This window comes from Epinephelus lanceolatus, chromosome 23 (genome assembly GCF_041903045.1).
Source record: "Epinephelus lanceolatus isolate andai-2023 chromosome 23, ASM4190304v1, whole genome shotgun sequence".
Classification (NCBI taxonomy): Eukaryota; Metazoa; Chordata; class Actinopteri; order Perciformes; family Serranidae; genus Epinephelus; species Epinephelus lanceolatus.
The window spans coordinates 2,315,140-2,337,787 of record NC_135756.1 but is presented as its reverse complement, the minus strand read 5'-3'; the positions used below and the strand labels follow the sequence as shown (position 1 = coordinate 2,337,787).

Here is a 22,648-nt window from a genome sequence, read left to right as displayed (position 1 = left end):
GAACCACATGTTTTGTCTTAAAACATTAAACATAAATATATAACATTATTTAAGACCATTAAAGGATTTATAGAAGATCATTTATAGTTTTTAAACTTCACATTTGCTTTGATGAAACTTTCTCATATGATGATAAATCACAGGAGAGCTCTCACACTGTACATTGTTTGTTCCGGCCTGTATATCGTTAGGAGGGGAATTCACAGTCAGCTGGTTCATCTACAGTTCATACCTGGTGTGTGCTGTTTGTCTGTGCCTTTGTATAGTGTTTAAACAGTACGAGTGGTTGCCAGGTAATCCATCCTCTCTGTGCGGAGGAAGTGATGACCATGTTTGTTCTTCTCCCACTACGACCTCTGACAACGTGACACCTGCGTTTGTTTAAATAAAGATGTGTGAGGAAAAAGTTTGAGGAATTTTGTTGTGAATTCCCAACTTTATAAAGTCGGCTGAAAATAGAAAACAGCAGATTAGATGTGCGGAGGAAGGGCAGGACGTTTCCTCAAGTACTGCTCTGTGTTTCTGTTTCTTTCTTTTTACTGCACTACATTTATTGGACACCTTTTGTTTTTTTGCAAATTTTGACTAATGATAAAAAATAAAATCAACAAACGACAACAATCAGTTTGTTCTGATTTTTCATGAGAACATAAATAAAACTAGAATTACCACCCTGTGGTTGTATGACTCCGTCCACCAGTCCACCCTGTGGTTATATGACTCCGCCCACCAGTCCAGTGTCTCTGACAGTCTCCATCCATGTCAGTGAAAACATGGATGCTTCACACACAGAAGATCTATACAATCAGCACAGTTTCAAGATTAGAGTCACCAATTCAGTATCTGACCAAATGTCTCCCCTTCTGTTCCTGAGATATGACGTTAAAACATGATGATGTCACAGTCAAGCTGACCTTTGACCTTTTGACCTTCATTATTTTATCCTGTTAGACATTTGTGTCAAGTTTGGTCATAATCACCGTTTGATTCTTTAGTTATAGTCGAATGGTGACCTTGATCTTTTACTTCTGACCACAGAAATCTCATCAGTTCATTGTTGAGTCTAAGTGGACGTTTGTGCCAAATTTTAAGAAATTCCTTCAAGGTGTTCTTGGGATAATGTGTCCACAAGGATGGGAAGGACGGACGGACAACCCGAAAAAACAACCCGGCCACGGCTATCAGGCATAAGAGGCACAAGAATATTTTTTAAAAAAACCAGACTTCATAAATCCAATAAAAGCATTAAAGCTTTTTAGACTTTACTGTCATCAAGTTTCCCGTGCTTTAGGTATCGATCTGACTTTAAACACGCACGTGGAGCTGCAGCAGTTTGTTGGAAAGTATCCAGAGGAAGGTGAAACCAAACCGCTGACGGCTTTGAAGCTCTGCGAGGAAAGTACGTCAAGTTTTGAGTGAAATTTCCTCTTAAGCCTGTCAAACGTCATTCCTTCAGGAGGAAACACAGACTGAGGCTGACGAAGAGTTCCAGCTCAACTTCTGCTTCTCGCCAACAAACACAAACACATTTTCCAACAGATTTAAACAAACTGGTTCACACTGTCTCTCATCTGTGTCAGTGTGTAATGACGTCAAAACAAAAATGAGTTGTTCATGTCACTTTTATGACTTTGATGATTTCAGCAGTCACACAGTAAGAAACATTAATTACTACATAAATGAATTATTAAATAAACATAATTACTAAATGTATAAAACCCTGCAGTGTAAAAACTAACAATGAATTCATCTATAAAAATACATTATTCTGACTGATTATTGTCCAACAGTGATCGATCAGCTAAACACTCAGCTCTGCAGACAGGACGCTTGTTTCCATGGCGACAGCAGAAGTTGGGGTGAGGAGGTCAGAGGTCATCTCTTCCCCCAGAAGTTCTCTCTTCTCTTCTGAGCACGCTCCAGCACGGCGGACGCCATGGAGCAGGAGGCTGCTGAGCGCCACGACATCACCGACAGCCGGTCATCTAAGCAACAGGAGAATAATTTGTTTTTTTAAATCAAGAACAAAATTTAGTATAATTATGGTTTTTTTTCCTCCCTTAATCTGTTCACCTTCATCAGAGCCGCAGCCTCCTCCTGAACACTGCAGCTCCCTGAACCTCAGGCCCAGCTCACCTGAGGACACACAGGTACATGATTATTGATTACTGATCAACAATATACTGCAGTCACACAGAGCGGTGGGTCACATGGATAAAATGACATGATCATGATTTTTATTGTACATTAAGTTCCCCTCATGGAATGTGTATTAGAGTTGCTTCAATTGCGAGAAACGCCTACAGTCACAGTCGAGCTGACCTTTGACCTTTTGGATATAAAATGTCATCACTTCATCATTTTATCCTGTTAGACATTTGTGTGAAGTGTTGTCATAATTAGTGTATGAATTCTTGCGTTATGGACAAAAACATGTTTTGTGAGGTCACGCTGACTTTTGACCTTTGACCACCAAATTCTAATCAGTTCATTGTTGAGTCTAAGAGGACGTTTCTACGTAACAAAACCTGTAAACATAATATTTTTGGCCACTGTTGCTGCTGATGCAGCGGCATAATAAAAACAAAAGCAGCCCTGAAACACTGCCCTGGGGGACACCACCACTTATGGTTTTTGGACTGAATAATGTTCCATAAATTAACCCTTTGACATCTATCCGTAAGATCGGACTTAACCAACCTAATGTTCAAATGATTAAGGTGTTCTTAAGATAATGGGACAGACAGACATCCCATAAACACAACCCTCCGGTCATCGCGATCGCTGGCACCAAGGCATAAAAACGTGAAGATAAATCATAAAAAAGTTTAATGGCTTCATCATTGTCAAACAAACTTTTGGCAGCTATTTTGATAACTGATCAATCATTTAATTAACGCTTTTTTTTTTAAAACCAAAGATGCCAAACATTTGCAGCTTCCTGATTAATCGAAACATTTTTCACTAGTTTCTGATATCGACTAATTACAGTCATCACAGGGTGACTGATTGATAATGATTGTTAGTTACAGTCCTCGTATCGTTAGCAGCACCACATCGATACTCACCGTTGTGCTGGAAGTCAGCGTGTCTCAGAGTGCCCTGGATACAGTGCTGTGGGGGTGAGACCAGAGGGGGCGGGGCAACAGGGGACGGAGGCTTCATCCTGATTGGTTTAGAGTTAGGACTGCTGGTATGTTTCTGGTCAGGGGAGGAGCCAGAAGAAGAGCAGGAGCGACGTGTGGGGTTATTCTCCAACCACGCCTCCTTCGGTTTGACCGGCACGTCAACCGCGGTCTCTACCCCGGCTGCCATGGAAACGGCTGACCCAGACCTCTGAAGACAAAAACACCTCCGTATAATATCATAATGTTAAATAATATAATATAATATGTTTGATGTTATATCAACCTGTTTGAATGGAGAAGATTCATCATTGCCTTTCAGTTTTCCCACCAGTATAGCGCCTCCTGGAGGACAGACAGAGGTCAGAGGTCACACACTGTGGTCCGAGCTGTGTGTGTGTGTGTGTGTGTGTGTGTGTGTGTGTGTGTGTACCGGTCGCAGGTGTGGTGAGGTCATGGTGAGTTCTCTGAACTGGTCGTATCTTCAACCTCGGAGTTGGTAACCTTCCCTCCTCCTCCCTACACACACACACACACACACACACACACACACACACACTGTGTCAGTTCCTGAGAACCAGTGTGGCTGCACAGAAACTGTGATGTGTTGGCAGGATGACACAGTTTTCTTTGTGTTTCTACCAGAAACAAGACGTCACGTCAGAGTGAAGAGAAACTGACTGACTGACATACGACACTCTGACCTTTACCCTCCTCTTATTTTTGTAATGATGCCATGTGGGCTAATGACTCCCTCGCAGAAACATAGTGAAATCTCTGGTGATTAATCCAACACAATGCTTCCACATCACACCGTGAGAAAACGTCCACTGACGACTTTGGTAGCCGCCAAAAAAAGTCCTGACAGTGCCCAAAATTAGGACCAAAGTCTGACAGTGAGACTGCTGCTGCGTCTCACGTCTACAAACTGAGTCTGACATTTCATAAGAGTCATTTTTTCTGTAAAGTTCAGGGGGAAAAACACACACACATGAAATTGAAAGAGATTTGTGGGACCCTTTTTGGACACAACAAGGACGATCGTCCAGGTGCAACTGGAAGGTGGCTGCAGAGTTAAACATGAGGCTCAGACCAGACCCTGCACTATGGTCGGCCTCACTATATCATCAAGCTTACAGGACCTTGGGAGGATGCAGAGGAGGAAGCCTGCAAGCGCAAAAAAACAGAGGCATGCTCAGCTTTCCCACACACACACACAACATTGTGGATGGAAAGCAAAGCTCCCTCCAGTTGAGGATCATCACGATCAAGGCTACTTCAGAAAATGGGAGTTTGAGGCAAGGCCCACCAGCGAATCCCCAAAGACCTCTCCAGAGCTGCTGCAAAGGGCAGTGAGTGGCTCAGAATGAGGAGAACAGACTCCACCTGGGCCCCAAAGTGAGCAGATGGCATCGAGGGATCGAGCCTGAGACACCAGGAATCACTGGTGAACCTTCTGGAGGTGGGCCTGTCAGTGAGACAGAGGAAACTGTGGCTCGGGAGGTCGAGCAGGTCGTTGGCTAACTGGAGGGTCAGCGGTTCGATCGGTATGTGAGTGTACCACGAGATTAGATTGGACCCGATGGCTGGGTTGGCGCCTTGCATGTGTGTGTTTGTGCAAGTGACGTCACACTACGTTGTTCTGCGTGCTCACAGGCAGTTAGGACGATGCAACAGAAAACAACGCAGTCAAACTGATTTAGTCGCTGACGCTCGCTCACATCTCGTCTGGTCAGGACATGGTGTGAGGCGCTTTGAGTGGTCGGGGATTGGGGGGACTGGAGGGACACTATCAACATGGGGCGTGTGATGGCTTAGTGGTTGGAGTGGGCATCCCATGTGTGGGGGCAGTGTCCTTGCTGCAGAGGCCGGAGGTTTGAGTCCAGCCTGCAGCCCTTTGCTGTATATCACCCCTTCTCTCCCTCCCTTCATGCTTGGACCATAAAGTTCAATGTGTCCAATAAAGGCAAAAAGCCGAAAAAATAATCTTAAAGAAAAAAACAACCTCAAATTGATTTCAATACAATTTTGCTCACTCATCTGTATTTTCTTCTTCCTCTTCTTCTTCTCCCCAGGCTGTACGTCTCTCAGCAGGAGGACTTTGAGGTGTCTGTGCTTTTACTTGTGTGTTTTTGTGTCCTGAGCCTGAAACAGAAGACCTCTTACTGGAGTTACTGGAGCGGCTGAAAACAGAACCACAAAGACAGACACTTTAAAACCAGCTCAGAGACGGTTTCAGACGATGCTCTCCCTCTCCTCGGGTCTCTCACCTGTGCAGGTCCAAAGCCTCCACAGGTGACATGCTGCAGCCGTCGGAGTCATGGCAGAGGTCAGAGGTCAGGCAGGGGGTGGGGGGGTCGGTGGTGTCTGTGGGCTCCCACAGAGCGTTGTGTTCGGACACCAGCTGGCTCAGGTGGTCTCTGGAGAAATGACCTCCCCATGCTCGATGGCGGTACGACAAGGCCTGCTGCCGCAATTCCTTTGCCTGGACAGAAACACACTGTGAGGCTTTTGTCAGCACATACCTCCAGAAATTAAGTATCCAAACAAATTTAAATCAGAATCTAAGAGTTTGTAAGTGAGGCAGATACTGTGTGAGGTGAAAGGGACAGTTACTGTTGTGTTTATCTCGAATAAATGTCCATAAATCCACTCAGAAATCATAGAAAGAAGGCACTCCGTCAAACTGCAAACAGGAGCTGCTGATAAATCATTCTGCACTTTTAATGGAGACACTGTGCCACACTGTAAACTACAATAAGGGGTGAAACACGAGGCTCCAGCTGAAGGCAACTGGCAGAACTCACTTCCTGTTTACACCCCCTGCAAAAGACCAACGGCTGATTTAATGTGAAATATCTTTGCTTCAAGCTTATGGGACAACAACACAGAATCGATTTCATGTTGCTGCTACAGATTATGACTCTGGTGTTTGTAGCAGTAGTTTGTCTCTGAAACAATCTGCTGAGGTTATTTTTCTGTTTTAGTTTGTTACCAGGTTTCATTTCACTCACTCTCTGTTCTGCCCACTCTCTCGCTTCATGTTGCTCTATTTAGGACGAGCTGGTAAGGTGACTACATCATGTCATTTAAAGATCAATAAACACCACAGCAGAGTTTCTTGCCTCCTTCATACACTGATACAATCTGGTGCTTATTGTGTGGATGAAGCTGTGCACGCGTTACTTTGATAAGCAGTTAACACAACCGTTGGGGACGTGAATCCATCAGCACACCTTAAATTTCACTGTGACAACTTTGACCATCACTTTAGTTTTTATATGACACACACTTTTAGTAATGACTTTAAAAATATAGATTAATTTGGAGCGGATTATGTGAAGGTCATATATTCTAATCCTCACTTCCTGTGGGCTACAGCAACACTAAACCCCTGAGCTTGCCTGAGAAGGACTAAATGCACAAAGCTGCTATTTTTAAATATCCCATGGAGAGAGACTCTCACTGCAGCCTGTTCTATTTTGTTGTGAAAATGTGGGCGTGCAGCCTCGTTCTGTGGACGATAAACCAGGTGCAGACTTCCATCTGTGTCACCGCTGATGAGGAAATACAGCGAGTGCTGGACGGAGCAGTGAGTGACAACAACCCCGCCCACATTTAAGAGGACTGACTGAACACACCGAGGGTCTAGGTACCATGTCTGAAGGCTTACTGCTGGTTCCAAAGGTGCTGGACTGAAAGGGTTTGGTGGAGACGGGGCTGAAGCAGCAACAAAAAGAAACATTTAGCTGATGCAGCGCTGCAGCATTTAAAGGTCAGTTTCAAAGGTTTTCTGAAAGTCAAAAACCTGCTGACCTAACTGACACAGATGAAGAACAAAGGAGGGTGACAGGGTGTAGGAACCATGTTGGGTGTTTGTTCCCATGATGGACTCATTTAGGCAACGCTGACTGACATGTTTCAAGGAGGGTTATGAGAACAGGTTTGTGCAATCACACCTGGGATTATTTAACTGTTCTAGTTTACCTTCAGATCATTAAACGATACTTTGGAAGACTTTACTGTTATTGTGTAATTTGAGTTGCAGGTTGTAGATTCTGGTAAATTACCAGTAACCTGACCCTGACCCTGGTCCAAACCCTGGATAACCCCCAGCCTTATTTTCACAGCTAACCTCAGTCTGTCTCTAACCTAAACCTCAACCCCAAGACGAACCGTAAGCCTGACGCTGCACATCTCCTCGCTGACTGAGTGACAGCGGCTCTGAGTCTGTGAAGGTTTCCTCTGAACAGACGTCAGCTTCCCTCCACACACTGAAACTCTTCACAGGCCAGACTCACCGCAGAGACAGTGGAAAGTTAATCGGACGGTTGCACGACACCCACACATTCATTGATTCAATTATTTATGTAGAAGAGATCATTAGTTTAAACCCTCTGTTGGCTCCATGCAGCACCTACTGACAGCCAGTTTATTAGGTACACCTGTAGAGATGAACTGATGTGGTTTAATACAACAGCCCTTCAGTGAATGATTATAACATTCGGTTGTGTTGAAACTGTTTTGAAGAGGTTTCTGATGTTTTTTATGAATGAGAGTGTGGGTTTCGTTTCTGAAACCGGGAACTGAAAACAAGCTGCATTAAAGCTGCTCACGCACACACATTTATACCAAACTAGCAACAACTAATGTAACTGAGATAAATCATGTCCTACCAAAACTTAAAATTGTAACTTATCAACACACTCATTTTGTTGCTGGGGTGAAACATTATTTTTGAAATGATTTATTTGTCTGAAATAAATGTAATTTAGAAAAAAATTTGATCTGCTTTAACTTTTTTTATCCTCTAAACCTGCAGTACATACTGTGTAAAAATGTACAGCTAAAATCACCTTTGTTTTAAAATATAGTTTTGGTGAAAATGTTGACCCTTGAAAGATGTGTCCCTGATTTCCGTCAAATTTCTACAAAAACATAAATTAATCAGATATAACAGGAATGAGCTGCATCACAAGGACTCCTGTCTCACTTCCTGGTTTCCAAAAAAAGGTGTGAATGATGCTCATTTTTAAAAAATTAATTAATTAAATAATATTGCTATCAGCTGTGTCTCAATAGATCAACTCTGCAGGCCTTCTAAATCCAAATTACATAAGAATTAGGGTTTAAAAACAAGTATTTTCATCATTTTAAGAGAACAATAAAATTAACTATAACATGTCTGCTTATTGCCATTGCAGTGAAATTCATAAATATATAACTTTTTGTCATCTCTGTCAGATCTGACCTCCGACATCCATCATGTATGATTTTCAAGAAAAACATTTAATCACCAGCTGGTTGGCCCGTCACAGGGTTTGAAAATAAAAATATTTTCCAGCATAACTGAAGAGTAAAAATAAAAAAAACAAAATGTTTTGTCTCGATTCTCAAGAATGAGTGAACGCATTAATCCTGAAAATGTATTTTTTCATTCAACTGAATCTGAGTTTCGACTGTGAGAACACTTCAAACCACGAAGACATTAAAATTAAATCTGTAAATATAAGTATGTTGAAGTACAGTGTGACTTTGCTGCATTACAGCTGCGGTAGGCAGTTTTATTTTTGGCAAAAGTCCCATAATAACCTTTGAGCATTCTGTAATTTACGTGTTCTGAAAGGTCATATCAGACAGAGAGAGCGTTTATATTGGCTGATCTACTGATGCAGATGAGCGTGTGCGTCCCTTCAGATGGTGAAGGTCTGTTTCAATGCACTGCAGAGCAACCCAAAAACAAGACAGACTGATCAAACAGAGTCTGAAAGAGAGTCGGATAATAAACTAAATAAAACACGTGTCAGTATCAGTGAAGTGTTTCAGAGATGGAGAGAAAATGTTGCTAATAGTTTAGCCTTCTGCTAACAGGAGCTAAAGTTGCAACAATTAACGCGGATCAGCCAGTCTCCCATGAGTTCTGCACGACCTTGCAACTTTGTCCCATCACAGCAACTTCACTGCAAGTTTGAGTTTTTAAAACAGGTGAATTCTTATTTCATCCACAGGGAGAACTTTTATCATCACGCAACTAGTGTTCCTTGACTGGTGTTGGATTTAAGCTGCTGCTGTGTTAGCTTGAGCTCAGCGGGCAGAGAGCAGGAGGAGAGAGGCTCACGACGCAGTCCTTCAGCGCCGCTTTCAACGGCAGCAACAGCTAAGTGTCGGCCATCAGCTGTTGCTGCTGGGAAACACTGAACAGGCTCCAGATCCAAGACATCAACTACTGCAAACATCCCAATTTCTTTTTAGAAAACCTGCCATTAGATCAACTTGCAGGAGGGAGAAGGGATTCCTTATGTAACGAGAGCCTCAAATCAGTGTGTGCACCGCCTCACACAGCTACATACCACCTCGCTGGGAGGAGCAGCAGCTCTGAGACTGACCCCCAGTCAGCGGCTGCAGAAACCGGAATCGAGCCAGCACAAACTTCAGCTCTGGGAAGCAGACAGCCCTGAATCTCCGCCCAGCAAACTTTCTGTTGCTGCTGTGACACAGGTTAGACTCGGTGCTGCTGGGGGTTTGGCCTGGCTGCATTCAAACTGCCACAGCCACCAACTGAAGCTCTGATACGTAAACTGACATCTGGCAAAGTAAAGGCTGCAACTCAGGCCCGAGTGAACAACATAACATCAAGTGACACGACTGACCTGCCTGAATATTAACACCATATACAGACTCAGTATATTTACTCCGTCATACAGACATTTGTGAAGAACATTTCCAAAACTCTCTGGGTTGATTTATTTCTCCTAAATTTCTCCAGGCCTGAAAATTTCTATTTTCAAGATAACATGACATTTCTAGGTTTTTAGGTTTTTTCGGTTACTGTATGAAGGCCGTGCACATGCCTGTGGTCATCAGGTGGGAGGGGCTTTGAACAGAGAGCTTTAATTGCTGTTCGTTAGAATAATACAGCCACACTTTGTCACCTCTAAATCACAACACCACCTCTCTGTATCATAAATCAATCCACAAATTTACAAGGGTGTCCGCAAACTTTTGGCCATGTAGTGTAAAAAGTCTTGTGCTACAAACGTAAATGCAAACAATGTAGAAGCCGTTTGCCCTGCGCAGCTTTAGAGAACGTGCTTTACTGTAGTTTGTTGTTTTCAGCAATAATCTGCAAAATTTATGCAGAAAAACTTTTCATCTCTGCCACAAGGCTGGTGTGTGTGTGTGTGTGTGTTTGTGTGACTAACAGTGAGTTGTTTCCCTGAAATGAAGCACTGTGGTTTCACCGCTGACACTCAGCACTCTGGTTTTCCATCAGCAACACACACAAACACACACAGTTTAGCTACGAAGCGGGCACTGTGCAAATCCCCAGCTGCCACATCAGTGAGGCTGATAAGGCAAACAGATCAACCACATCAACCGTCCTCTCAACGTGATGTTTAGATGTGCAGGTGGGCAAAGTCCTGCAGAGTTGAATTCCAGCTCACGAAAATCAGAAGTGGTCACACCTTTAGTGAAAGTGATGAAAGTAAACAGTGTGTAGCTACACTCTGATTATCACCATGAACACACACACACTGCAGTCCCACATACACTGTGCTGCTGCCACAAACACTCACCAACTGTGAATTAATCCGCCACTGAAAATAGTCCCCAACAAAGTTCGTATTCCCTCCTGTTTGGTTGATGAAACTAAAGCTAGCAGCTTCTTAAAAAGCTTTGCCCGAGCTGTGTGAACGTAACCAGCTGACTCGTGGATCGATTGGTGACGAGCTGACAGTGGTGGACAGTCGGGCTGCACGATTATGGCCAAAATGGGTATTATTATTATTTTGATAAATACTAAGATCACAAGTATGCATTGTTTTTAGGGACACAATATTTTCACATTTAACTTGACACAGCACTGCTTTCACTTTCACATTGTGCTGCAGACATGCTACTAATCTGTGCATCAAAATAAGACTGGTGCTTATTCACAGTTCATCTCCTAGAAACTAAATATAAACTAGAGTTACTACTTGGTGGTCACATGCCTCATGTCCAGTGTCTCTGACAGTCTCCATCCATGTCAGTGAAAACATGGATGCTTCACACACAGAAGATCTATACAATCAGCACAGTTTCAAGATTAGAGTCACCAATTCAGTATCTGACCAAATGTCTCCCCTTCTGTTCCTGAGATATGACGTTAAAACATGATGATGTCACAGTCAAGCTGACCTTTGACCTTTTGACCTTCATTATTTCATCCTGTCAGACATTTGTGTCAAGTTTGGTCAGAATTAGTGAATGAATTATTCAGTTATGGTCAAAAACATGTTTTGTGAGGTCACACTGACCTTTGACCACCGAATTCCAATTAGTTCATTCTTGAGTCCAAGTGGACGTTAGTGCCAAATTTGAGAAAATTCTCTCAAAATGTTCTTGAGATACTGCCTCGATGGGAATGAGATGGCTGCGAGGTCACAGGGACCTTGACCTTTGACCACCAAATTCTAATCACTTCATCCTTGAATGCAAATTGATGTTTGTGCCAAACCTGAAAAAAATTCTTCAAGGTGTTCTTAAGATACAATGTTCACAAGAATCCAATGGATGAGGTCACAGTGACTTTGACCTTCGACCCCAAAATTATAATCAGTTTGTTCTTCAGTCCAAGTGGACGTTTGCGACGAATTCAAAGAAATTCCCTTGAGGCGTTCTTGAGATACCGTGTTCACAGGGATGGGATGGACGGACAACAAGAAAACTGTTGCCGGCGTGGAGGCGTGTTGACTTTGTACCAAAAAGTTTTACCCAGAATTAAATTCACAGAGACTGCTCTCACTGACATGTTGTGCTACAGTCCTGCTAATTAACAACTCTTAAAGTTTCTTTATGCTTCTGCGTACACTCGTACACTCGACGCAACATGCACGCAGTTGCTCCGCAGTTGCTGTGTGCCTATCATAGTTCTGCGTCCTGTTGGTCTATGTCGCTATGCAATTCCAGGCCAAAGCGCTTGGGGGCGCTGTGTTCTTTTATACACCTACCTAGACTCTGTGACGTCTATGGTCGTTGCTCGTTCATTGTTCGTTTATCTTCCGGCACAGTGAAGATGGCGACCAAGAGAGACAGACTGTTGCTGGAGCTCGAAATGATCGACATTGAACAACAAATGCTCTTTTTACAAATGTTACAACGACGACGAAGAGAGAGGCGACTGCGCCATCTGTTCGCCTGTTGAATGGCTCAACCAGCCGATCACATTGGAGACTTTTGAAAATGGCGGTGTTGTGGTGCTGCAGCAGGAAGGGGAACCTTGTGAAATGCCGGCAATGATGTAGTTTGAAGGACCAATCATAGCTCTTGCAGTCTACGTTGGGTCTGCGTTGCCTCGATGCGTGGTTACAATTTTTTGGAGGAGTATGTTGCATCCCTCTGCGACCGCCCTCTGCATCGTAGGTGCGCAGAAGCATAAACCTTGCGTTAGACTTAACCTTTTAACAGCAGTGGCGGTACTGTGACATGCTGCAGTGTCACTGTGAACGTCTACGTTGACAATGGATCAGGACGGGGATTAACAGAAGCGCTATGGTAACATAAGCAATGTCATTGTTCTCTGGATCTCGTGGGATTTTTTTCCAGGTGGTTTAACAAGCTAGTTTTGTTGCGTCGCAGTGCAGACACACGTCTCCACACTCTTTGGATTTGATTTCGTTCCATCCTGTGTCCACACAACGATGATGATGATGATGATGATGATGATGATGGTAAATGACGGATGATATTCGTTACGCTCGTCTGCAGTTGCAACATTCTGGAAAGCTTTTCACAAGCTGCTGCTGCAGGGTGTGTGTGTGTGTGTGTGTGTGTGTGGCGGCACGAGCGGCTCCTCAACTGTGGAGGCTGCTGTTAGTTCAGGAAACACTTGGTTTGATTTGCAATTTAAGCCTTGACAGACGATCAGGTTCATTTAACTCTGGGACGCCAAGATCATGATTAATATTCAATTAACTGAGCTGACTTTATGCCACTTTATACTTCTACTCCACTACATTCATCTGACAGCTTTAGTTACTCTGCAGATTCAGATTATGAATATAAAATATGATCAACTTAAGTTTGATGATGTAATTATTATAAAATATCCCACCTTTACCAGCTGCATCATTGAAGATATAAGTAATCTGTCTGCATTAAAACGAGGAGACCAGCGTTATATATTGTTGAGTTGCATTAGTGAAGGACGAGGACACATGTCAGACTTTTTCTGAAACATCCGTTTTCAGTCGATGCACCTAAAACATTGTGACCATTGGTCTCTTTGGCAGCGTGCAGGTCGCAGCAACATTCGTTATATTAGCTGGAAAAAAACAGAAAATTTTGCAGAACAACTGAGCTGTTAGTTCTCAGTAATCTGTAAAACAGTTTCCTTTGGCGAAGCTGACACTCAACTTTTTTTGAGGTCATCTTTGCAAATTTTGAAACCTGACTTTTTGGAAAATCTTGTGTGTCATCAGAGCGTCCCAGTTGTGGCGGTGCTGGACTGCTGGTGACTAACATTAGCTGAGAGGGAGTCGGAGTCACAAACTAATGTTGATGCATAATGAACAGAGTCTAACAGTCTAACAGTTTACAAAATTCAGTTTGGTTTAATACGATTCAGCAGAAAGATGAAATGTCTGAGACATGACCTTGATTAATCAAATTAATGTATTTATTAAAACAAACAAAAGTACGATCTTTTTTGACTTTAAAAAGTTTCTTTCGCCCACTGTGCCTCAGCCTAGTTCACATTACACGATTTTCACCGCGATTTTGACGTCACAGAGGATCTTGAGAGCCACCTTGGGTCGGAGGTGAGTCGGCAGATAGTCTGCCACAACGAGTCCTCGTGTGAACAAGCCTACGAGCAAGTCGCCCCCTCGTCTGCGACTGGGACTGGATATCTGGCATGGTAGAGAACTGGAGAAGTCTGACACACCTGACAAAAAGCATCAGCCAATGAGAGGCGGGATACGTCCCACATCAGCACGCAGGAGGACGGAAGAAATGTGAGGAGAACGAGCCGCATGGTTGCCAGGTCCGCTTATTAGCTGCGACTTTGGGCTTGTTTCTAAAGTGGAATTGCTTATTTGGGCTTGCTCTCTAAACATCACCTTCCTCTATATATATCCGTCTAATAAGTTATTTAAACGCATGATAGTGTTTGAACTGTTTAATTCGGTGGTTTTTACTGGTTTATTCAACTGGTCTGTTTGTTTTGAAGAGGAGGAAACCTCTGAGGATCATTCTGCTCCAGCTGTGACCCTCCTGAATACTGGACGGTGAAGGAATTCTAACAAAGTGAAACTGATGCTCTGTCCACCTCTGCTAGCTTGTTACCGAACATGTTCTGTAGACTGATGGTGTATTTTCTCTTAAGTGGCACTCGGCTAGCAGTTTCAGCCCTGCGTCCAGCCTTTATACTAAGCTAAGCTAAGCTAAACATGGCCGACCCCTGCAGTGATATTAAACTTCTCATCCAAGCTGCAGCTTGATGAATGTGATAAAAACAGGAAGTGACCCCGCCCCTCATTGTGTGTGTGACTGCTCCCTGACCTGAGGGGCGGCGCTGTGTGTGGCTCCGCCTTCCTCCGCGATCCTATATAGAGGAGAACGAAAGCTGGTCTCATACTCTGTCAACATCCTGTCAGACAGACAGATGTTCATAAACACGATGCATTCACAATACGCAGTAACACACACACACGCACACACAGATAAACACACCTGTGTCCTCTCTTCACTGGAGGAGGAGGTGGAGGAGTGCCATTATTTTTACTGTGGGTGGGGTCATCCTGATTGGGGTGGGGCTTCTTCTCCAACTTCTCCTCCCTCTTTTTGTTCTGGAGATGAAAACAGTTTGAAAACTATTTAACAAACAACACTAAAACAAAAGCAACTGTAGCTAAAACTAACCATTAATTTCATAACTTATTCATCTGCACATTATTTCTAATTTTATTATGTTAAAAAAAAGTGGAAAAATGTACGTTTGAATTCTTCAGAGGCCACAGAATGTCTTCAATTAGCTTGTTTGTCTGATTCAAGTCTAAAAAAATTAGGTGACAGATTATAGATATTGTTTTTTCCCTTGCCACATTTGTGCACACTAAGTGTACAAAGGTTCATACTTTTACAAGCTTTGTTATCAAAAGAGAAAACATGTCACTCCAGCAGTGTTTACCTTCTTGCATGCACCAAATATGGCGTTCAATACGTTGGTAAAACAAGAAAATAACTCAGATTCAGGATCAATGAACACAGTGCTGATCCTGAATCAGCTGTTGCCAAACACATTCCAGATGGTAATCGTTCCAGATCAGATTTGACGTTCTGTGGCGTTAACATGATGGTATCTCATTTCCTTCCATCCTGTGTCCACACAACGAGGATGATGATGATGATGGTGGTAAATGACGAATGATTTTCGTTATGCTTGTCTGCAGTTGCAACACTCTGGAAAGCTTTTCACGAGCTCCTGCTGCAGGGTGTGTACGTATGTGTGTGTGTGTGTGTGTGTGTGTGTGTGTGTGTGTGTGTGTGTAGCGGCACGAGCGGCTCCTCAACCGTGGAGGCTGCTGTTAGTTCAGGAAACACTTGGTTTAATTTGCATTTTAAGCTTCAACATCACAGACGATCAGGTTCATTTAACTGTGGGACATCATGATCATGATTAATATTCAATTAAATGAGGTGCCCCAGTGGAATGTAACTAAGTACAGTTACTAAAGTACTGTACTTGAGTACAATTTGAGGTACTTGTTAGCCTACCAGCTAACATCACGCTACATTAGCAGACAACAACCATATTCTGGGCTGCCTTTGGGTATGAAATGTCCAGTGTAAAATAATTTGTTTCACCTTGTCACATAAAAATTCAAATGCTCTGTACTGGTACTGCAGGAAGTACACGACAGGGGGCAGTGTGTGTGTGTGTGTGTGTGTGTGTGTGTGTGTGTGTGTGTGCTCGCTCTTCATACCGTTTGCGTGTGGAACAGTGGGACTCTCTGCTGATGTTCCAGGTGTTTCCGCAGGCGGGGCTTGCTCGGCGGCGCCAGACCCTGGAAGCTGTGCTGATACTCTGTTTCTATTGGAAGTGGGTGTTTCTTAAAGGGCGGCACAGACCTGTGGCTGGACTGGAGCACCTGCGGGGTGGGGTCAAAGGTCAGCAGTCACTCACATACTAATGTAAGTCTTCATAGGAATGGACCACACTGTGCACTGTGCACCTCTTTTCATTATGAAACAGAAACATAGACTGTTTCTCTTCTTATGTTTAATGTGACTGTTCAATTCATTCAACCTCTGACCCCTAACCCTAATAATCAATAATATTAAGGATCAATGAAATGACTGAGTGGCTCATTAAACCACTTTTAAAGCTCATCAACTGAACATAATAGAACCAGTTATATATATCATTAACACCCAGTAAACTCATCAGGTAAGTTTTTCTTCACTGAAGTTAAACTAGCTACAAAAACAGTGTAGCTCCATCTAGTGGACAAACAACAGAACTACTTCAGTAATACAGACCTCAGCAGCCCTCAGTGTCACAGCTCGAATATAAGGTGTATTGTTATCATAATAGAAATAACAATCATAAACTTTATTAAAATGGCACCTTCCAAAACACAGTGCTTTACAAAACCAAATAAAACACAAAGCAATAAAACAGAAAACACAAGACAGTAAAAACAGGCAAGAATAAACCTGTTAGAATCACTGATTCAGCGAACCTGTTCTGCAGTCAGTATGGGTGAAGCAGTAGCTGCAGGTTTCTTCCAGCTGAACTGTCTGTGGTACTCTGACAGCTGACTACCTGACCTTTGACCTCCTGCCCTGAGCCCCGCCCTCCAACGCAGAGCATGCTGGACCTGCAACACAGTAAGGAGGTGACACCAAGACAAACCTATGGTGGACGTATTGGCTCAGATATGTGGCTACAGTTTGGCTCACCTTGTTGGCAGAGGGCTGCTGTCCGTCAGGTGCTGCTGTCAGAGGTCGGCTCAGCTGTGGTTGGCTGTCGGGTTTGGAGGGGAGGGGCTTTGCTGAGGACACAGAGACACATATAAAATGTCAGAGTCAAGGGTCTATAGATAGAGAGATTCGTATGGTGTTTGAATTCTCAGAAATAACAAGAAGATGATGAAAACTGAGTTATGTGATGTTTATTTACCGGATTTCCCAGCAGCCTCTGGTTCTACTGATAGTCCAGGGTCTGCAGCAGGTCGTGGTCCAGCTGGAGGTTGTGGGTCTGCAGCAGGTCGTGGTCTAGCTGGAGGTTGTGGGTCTGCAGCAGGTCGTGGTCCAGCTGGAGGTTGTGGGTCTGCAGCAGGTCCAGGGTCAGCTCGTGCTCTGGGAGGTGCTGGAGGATTTGGCTCCTTCTTGAGGGCTGAGCGACTCCTTGATGCTGGTGATGAAGACAGGAGACATTTAAATAACATGTTATTAGCTTAGGATGCTAACATGCTAAACAGCAGCTTTTTTGTTGCTATTTCAACATTATAATTCCAAGCATGTCACTTAAATTAAACGTGATAAATGTATCTTAACACATTAATGTCGATATCTTTAACTGTACGCTTCTTAATATGTTAACAGAGGATTAATAGAGACAAACCTGCTTTTTATCGGCACATTAGAAACTTTATTGTGTTTCTACTCTAATACACTTCTGAGAGGAGTCTGTTTTGGAGGCGTCCTACCAGCAGGAGGTGCTGTTCTCTGTGCACAAGGAGTCAGCTCAGCAGTGAGGGTGTCCTGTGGAGGGCAGAGCAGAGAGCTGCAGGACTGAGCCAGACCACCAGCACTGAGCTTCTTCCGACGCTGCAGGCGTGGTTCTCTGCTGATACCTGAGAGGAAGACATGTCGGAAAAACAAGTGAAGTGCTTCGAGAGGCTCGTCATGCCCCATATAAAATCCACCCTTCCTCCCACCCTGGACCCCTTCTGGTTTGCGTATCAGGCCAACTGATCCACAGGCACAGGCAGTACAGGTCCACAACACCACATCTAACACCATCATCCTCAGCACGGGAGCCCCCAAGGATGTGTGCTCGGCTCCCTCCTTTTCACCTTGCTGACCCATGACTGCTCACCAACATTCTGCACCAATCACATCGTGAAGTTTGCGGATGATATAACCGTGGTTGGTCTCATCTCCAGCTACGACAAAACTAGCTACAGGGGTGAGATCAGCCAGCTCGCCACGTGGTGTCGGGACAACAATCTCCCCCTTCTTGACCTCAGGAGAGGACACACTGAATTACCCCCACTGACCATCCATGCTGCTGTAGAGATGGTGAGCAGCACCAAATTCCTGGGGGTGCACATCTGTGAGGACCTCTCCTGGACGACCAACACCACAGCCCTGGCGAGGAAGGCTCAGCAGCACCTGTACTTCCTCTGCAAACTGAGGAAGGCCAGAGCCCCCCCCCAATCATGTCTCCTTCTACTGTGGCACCATTGAGACAGGGAGCTGCACTGACTACAACCAAAGCACCCTGCAGCACATAGCGGCCACAGCTGGAAAGATCATTGGTGTTTCACTCCCCTCCCTCCTGGACATTTACAACACCCGCCTCACACGTAAAGCTCTGAGCATTGTGCGTGACCCCAGCCACCCCTCACACAGCCTCTTCTGCCTCCTGCCATCAGGGAGAAGGATCCAGAGCCTTCGTGCCTGCTCCACCACACTCATCAACAGCTTCATCCACCAAGCTGTCAGGACACTCAACTCTCTCTGACCACTCAAACTGTTATTAATAAAACATAGAACAATAAAACAACTGGGCCCAGGTGTGTCACCGTTACAGTCAGTGAGAGTCAGTGTAGTGTGAACAGTGGAGCTCAGAGGAGTGAATCTGTGCATTCAGAGTTCAGTAACTTACCCATCTGGTCAGAGCGCAGGCCGGCCAACGGGGCGCAGCGCTGAGGAGACACACTTCTGGAGCGGGAAGCCTTATAGCTCTTCTGGTATTCACTCTGACACTGACACAAACACATTAACACACACACAGACTGTTGTGTTTGGCTCTTTACAAATCCAACTCCTGCTTCCAAACATTGCTCAAACTAAACTTTATTCTAAGGCGAGACATGGCAGGCAAAAGATTGAGATTTTGGGCTAGTTTACTGGTTGAATATGTGTTCTTTCAAACTGCTATAAAGAAAACATTTAAATTATACATTTAGACATTTATTTTATTACATTTTGTCTACTTGTGGCAGTAAGTTTCTCCTGAATTTACCAAACAGTTAGCATTGTGCAGTGTAGGCCAACATGTTTATTAGTTGGGTTACTACAGCTGTAGGCCTTATGTCATGTTATTAAATGATCAATTTTCATGAGCTTGAAATATGCTACATCATTATTACTAAGGGCCTGAACATTTATTCTGTTTGTGAGCAACTGACCTATGGCTAAGCCCCGCCCTCAAACGCGATGAGCCAATCACAGTGCGTATAGCCATTCCCATACACTGGGACATTCTCTGCCTGGACGTCCATTGAAATGCATTACAGAAAGTCAGTTTGTTCGGTTTTATGAGCTTTTTCTGAGATTTGAAGTTTAAAAATGGTCAAACGGTGTGCATGGGGTACATGCAACTCTGACACAAGGTATCCTGAGAGGCTGGGCGACCAGGTGTATTTTTTACACTTTAAACCACATCTCAACCGAGAAAAGTGTCTCCTTTGGATAAAGTTGTGTGGTAACGTTAGACCACAACATCAACTCAACGTGAATAAGATTAACAATGATGTCTACATCTGTTCTAAGGTAAGTCAACATTGTGTTTGAGGCAACATATTGTCACTTTGCTGGAAAGAAATATAAAGTTATCTTTAACATCTCTAGCTAACGTTAGCTAAAGTTAGCCTAACGTTAGCTCCTAGCTGCGTTGTTCATCATGTCACCTTGTTTGCTGGGAGTTCATTAGCCTATTTTGTTCTAGTTTTGTACTTTGGTGATCGTACATCATTGTTAGCTGTTGTCCAAAGGGCTCTAGTTAAGCTAACGTTAACTTCTGGAGCTTAGCTTCATTAACTTATCTGTAATGGCAGAGATAACAAAGGTTGGCAAACGTTATGCTGAATGATTCAGTGTAAATACTGTAGCACCAAACTAACGGAGAGACACTCTTGGTAAAGATGGTAAAAAGGCCGTTATCCTTTTCTCATATTCTGAGCCAAAAACCTTAACTTCAGTGGCACTTTAACTTGTTGTCTTTGATGGTGACGGCAACCAGATGCGGTTCACAAGCGTACACTGTGACCTGTAAATTTTGGCTTGTAATTTAAGCTTTTCATCGACCTTCTCAACAATAAAATGATGAATATATCCCTCCAATGCGTAGTTTAGACCCTTTTGGTTACTTCTCAATGACATCTGATCGTTATGTCCCCAAAAATCATCAATTGCCTCCTGTGAAATGCCGTGTACTGTGACACCTGCCATAGCGCCGCTCACTGAATGTTGATAGTTTGTCTGAGTGAGTGGAGGGGGCGTGGCTTAGCCATAGGTCAATTGTTTCCAAAAGAAATGTATTAAATTCCCCTATGTAAATCTTTGAATGCCGTTTTCCCAAAATGAGTTTTTTGCCGCACTCCAAGTGGAACGGCTCAGCCTCTGTAGCACCTATGTTCACCAAACTTTCCAGTTACACACCTAGCTATATTCTGAAGATATTCACAGAGGGATTTGTTAATAAATCATTCCTAGCCTGATTTATGTGACATTTTATTCCCAAAACTATGGCAAAAATCAACTTTTTAAGGCTATGGACACTATATTTTGATTTTCTCTGTAATAAAAGCAGATATCCTTAAACCCCTCTGTATTTTTTTTTCATCGTATATGTAAACAAAATGAAAAAAGTAATAGTAATAGTAAAAGCAATATATGCAAATTAGTGCATATTTAATGAGTAATAATAAATTAAACATTAAAATGTTAAAAACTTGCAATACATTTTTTTTCATACTATTGTAAGTAATCAACTGAGGAAGTTTCATAATGATATCTATTATTTTACCCTATTCACCTGCAGTGTCTCACCTTAAATTCTAATGGAGATCCAAACGCCTGCAGAGACACCAGATGAGTCACAGTGAATGTTAGAGACGTGTTAATAAAATAATGCACAAGACATCTGCAATATTTTACTTTAAGTATTTTTATTATTTAGCAGCTTATACTTTGATTGAGGTAGGTTATAAAATGCAGGCTGTTTATTAGTACTTTTAATGAAGTAAAGGATGTGAATGTTTCCTCCCCCACTGGGCACCATCATGTGCTACGTCACAGAAACATACTCCAACAAATGATGACACACACCCATCAGCATTTCTCCCATTTTAAATAACTGTAATTATTAATATGCACCTCCTGTAGTCTGAGTGATCAAACAAAACAAGAACACTAAATAATCAATAAAGATAATATCACAGATCAATCATTTTCTTAATGCCTAATATAAGTTATTGAATGTATCCCTGGCAGGTGTAGCAGTTAGCTGTAGGTATACAGTCAGGTGAATGTCAGTCTGCACCTGATTAGCAGGATTAGCTCATTACATCACATTAAATCACATCTATCCTCACTCTGCAGCCTCGTGCACACTTCTGTCCGGTGCACCGGAACACCGCGAGACGTTCACGAGGCCTAAATCCGTCTGTAAATCCAGTTACAACCACTTCATGAATATTAGAGTTAGCCAGCTAGGTGGCTAAGTTCATTAGCATCAGTTTGTTTGGCTAGCGATGCTAACACCTGTTGCTTACCTTGAAGCGGACGGTCATGGCGCTCGCGCCGCCGACAGAACACCGCGAGAAGTCACTGCTTTGTCATCACGCTGACGTTGAGTTTGTTAACGAGCTGCTGGTTAGTGACGTACAGTTAAGGTTAGTTAACTAACCCGAGCAGCCGCTAACCAGCTGCTCCTCAGCCTCGGCTACAGGGACAAGCTGCCCGCCGTTGCCATGGCAGCTCAGCGTCTGACGTCAGGGCGTTGAGGACTGACGTCAGCCGTGTTGTCGTTCTGTAAAGATTAATTTTTATTATCATTATTATTATTATTATTAGTTGATTATTATTATTATTATTATTAGTTGATTGTTAATCGTACAAAACCAGACAGACAAAAATAATAAAATATAATAAAATAGTATGAACACACACAGAGGTTTACCTGATTATTAAAGTTGTAAGATTCGCATAAATTAATAGTTTTGGTTAGTTTTTTATTAATTTTGAAAGCAGGGGAACATTTCTTAAAGTAGATCACTTTCTGAAAATAATATTGAGCTAAAATAATGAGCGAATTAATTATATATTTTTCATTCTTGGAAAAATTTGGATTTTTGAGTAATATTAACAATGTGTTTTTTAAAACTTAATAATGACCCTCCTCTCTCCCCGTCCTTTTTGTTTTATCTTATTTCTTGGAATCAATAACTTAATTTGGATCCACACATTTCAATCTGAATAATAATCAATAACGATACATGAAAAATGACTAATTTACTTTGATA

The 22,648-nt window shown here is 43.0% G+C and overlaps 1 protein-coding gene across 2 annotated transcripts; it reads right to left on the bottom strand.

Moving 5' to 3' along the window:
* Nucleotides 1-1,604: 1,604 nt before the first annotated feature.
* On the bottom strand, nt 1,605-22,118 carry mdm1 (Mdm1 nuclear protein). 2 transcript variants are annotated; one of them, XM_033614306.2, is made up of 16 exons: nt 21,899-22,118; nt 19,006-19,105; nt 17,822-17,968; nt 17,293-17,526; nt 17,073-17,164; nt 16,853-16,990; nt 16,094-16,258; nt 14,841-14,956; nt 14,670-14,757; nt 5,396-5,610; nt 5,162-5,308; nt 3,559-3,644; nt 3,412-3,470; nt 3,069-3,336; nt 2,074-2,136; nt 1,605-1,985 (listed from the first exon to the last, which is right to left on the bottom strand). In XM_033614306.2, exons 1-16 carry the CDS (start codon nt 21,914-21,916, stop codon nt 1,876-1,878), a joined length of 2,046 nt encoding a protein of 681 aa, XP_033470197.2. In that variant the 5' UTR covers nt 21,917-22,118; the 3' UTR covers nt 1,605-1,875. The 2 variants fall into 2 exon arrangements, with proteins under 2 accessions (XP_033470197.2, XP_033470198.2); XM_033614307.2 differs by having other exon boundaries at nt 14,670-14,712.
* Between the last annotated feature and the right edge of the window lie 530 nt (nt 22,119-22,648).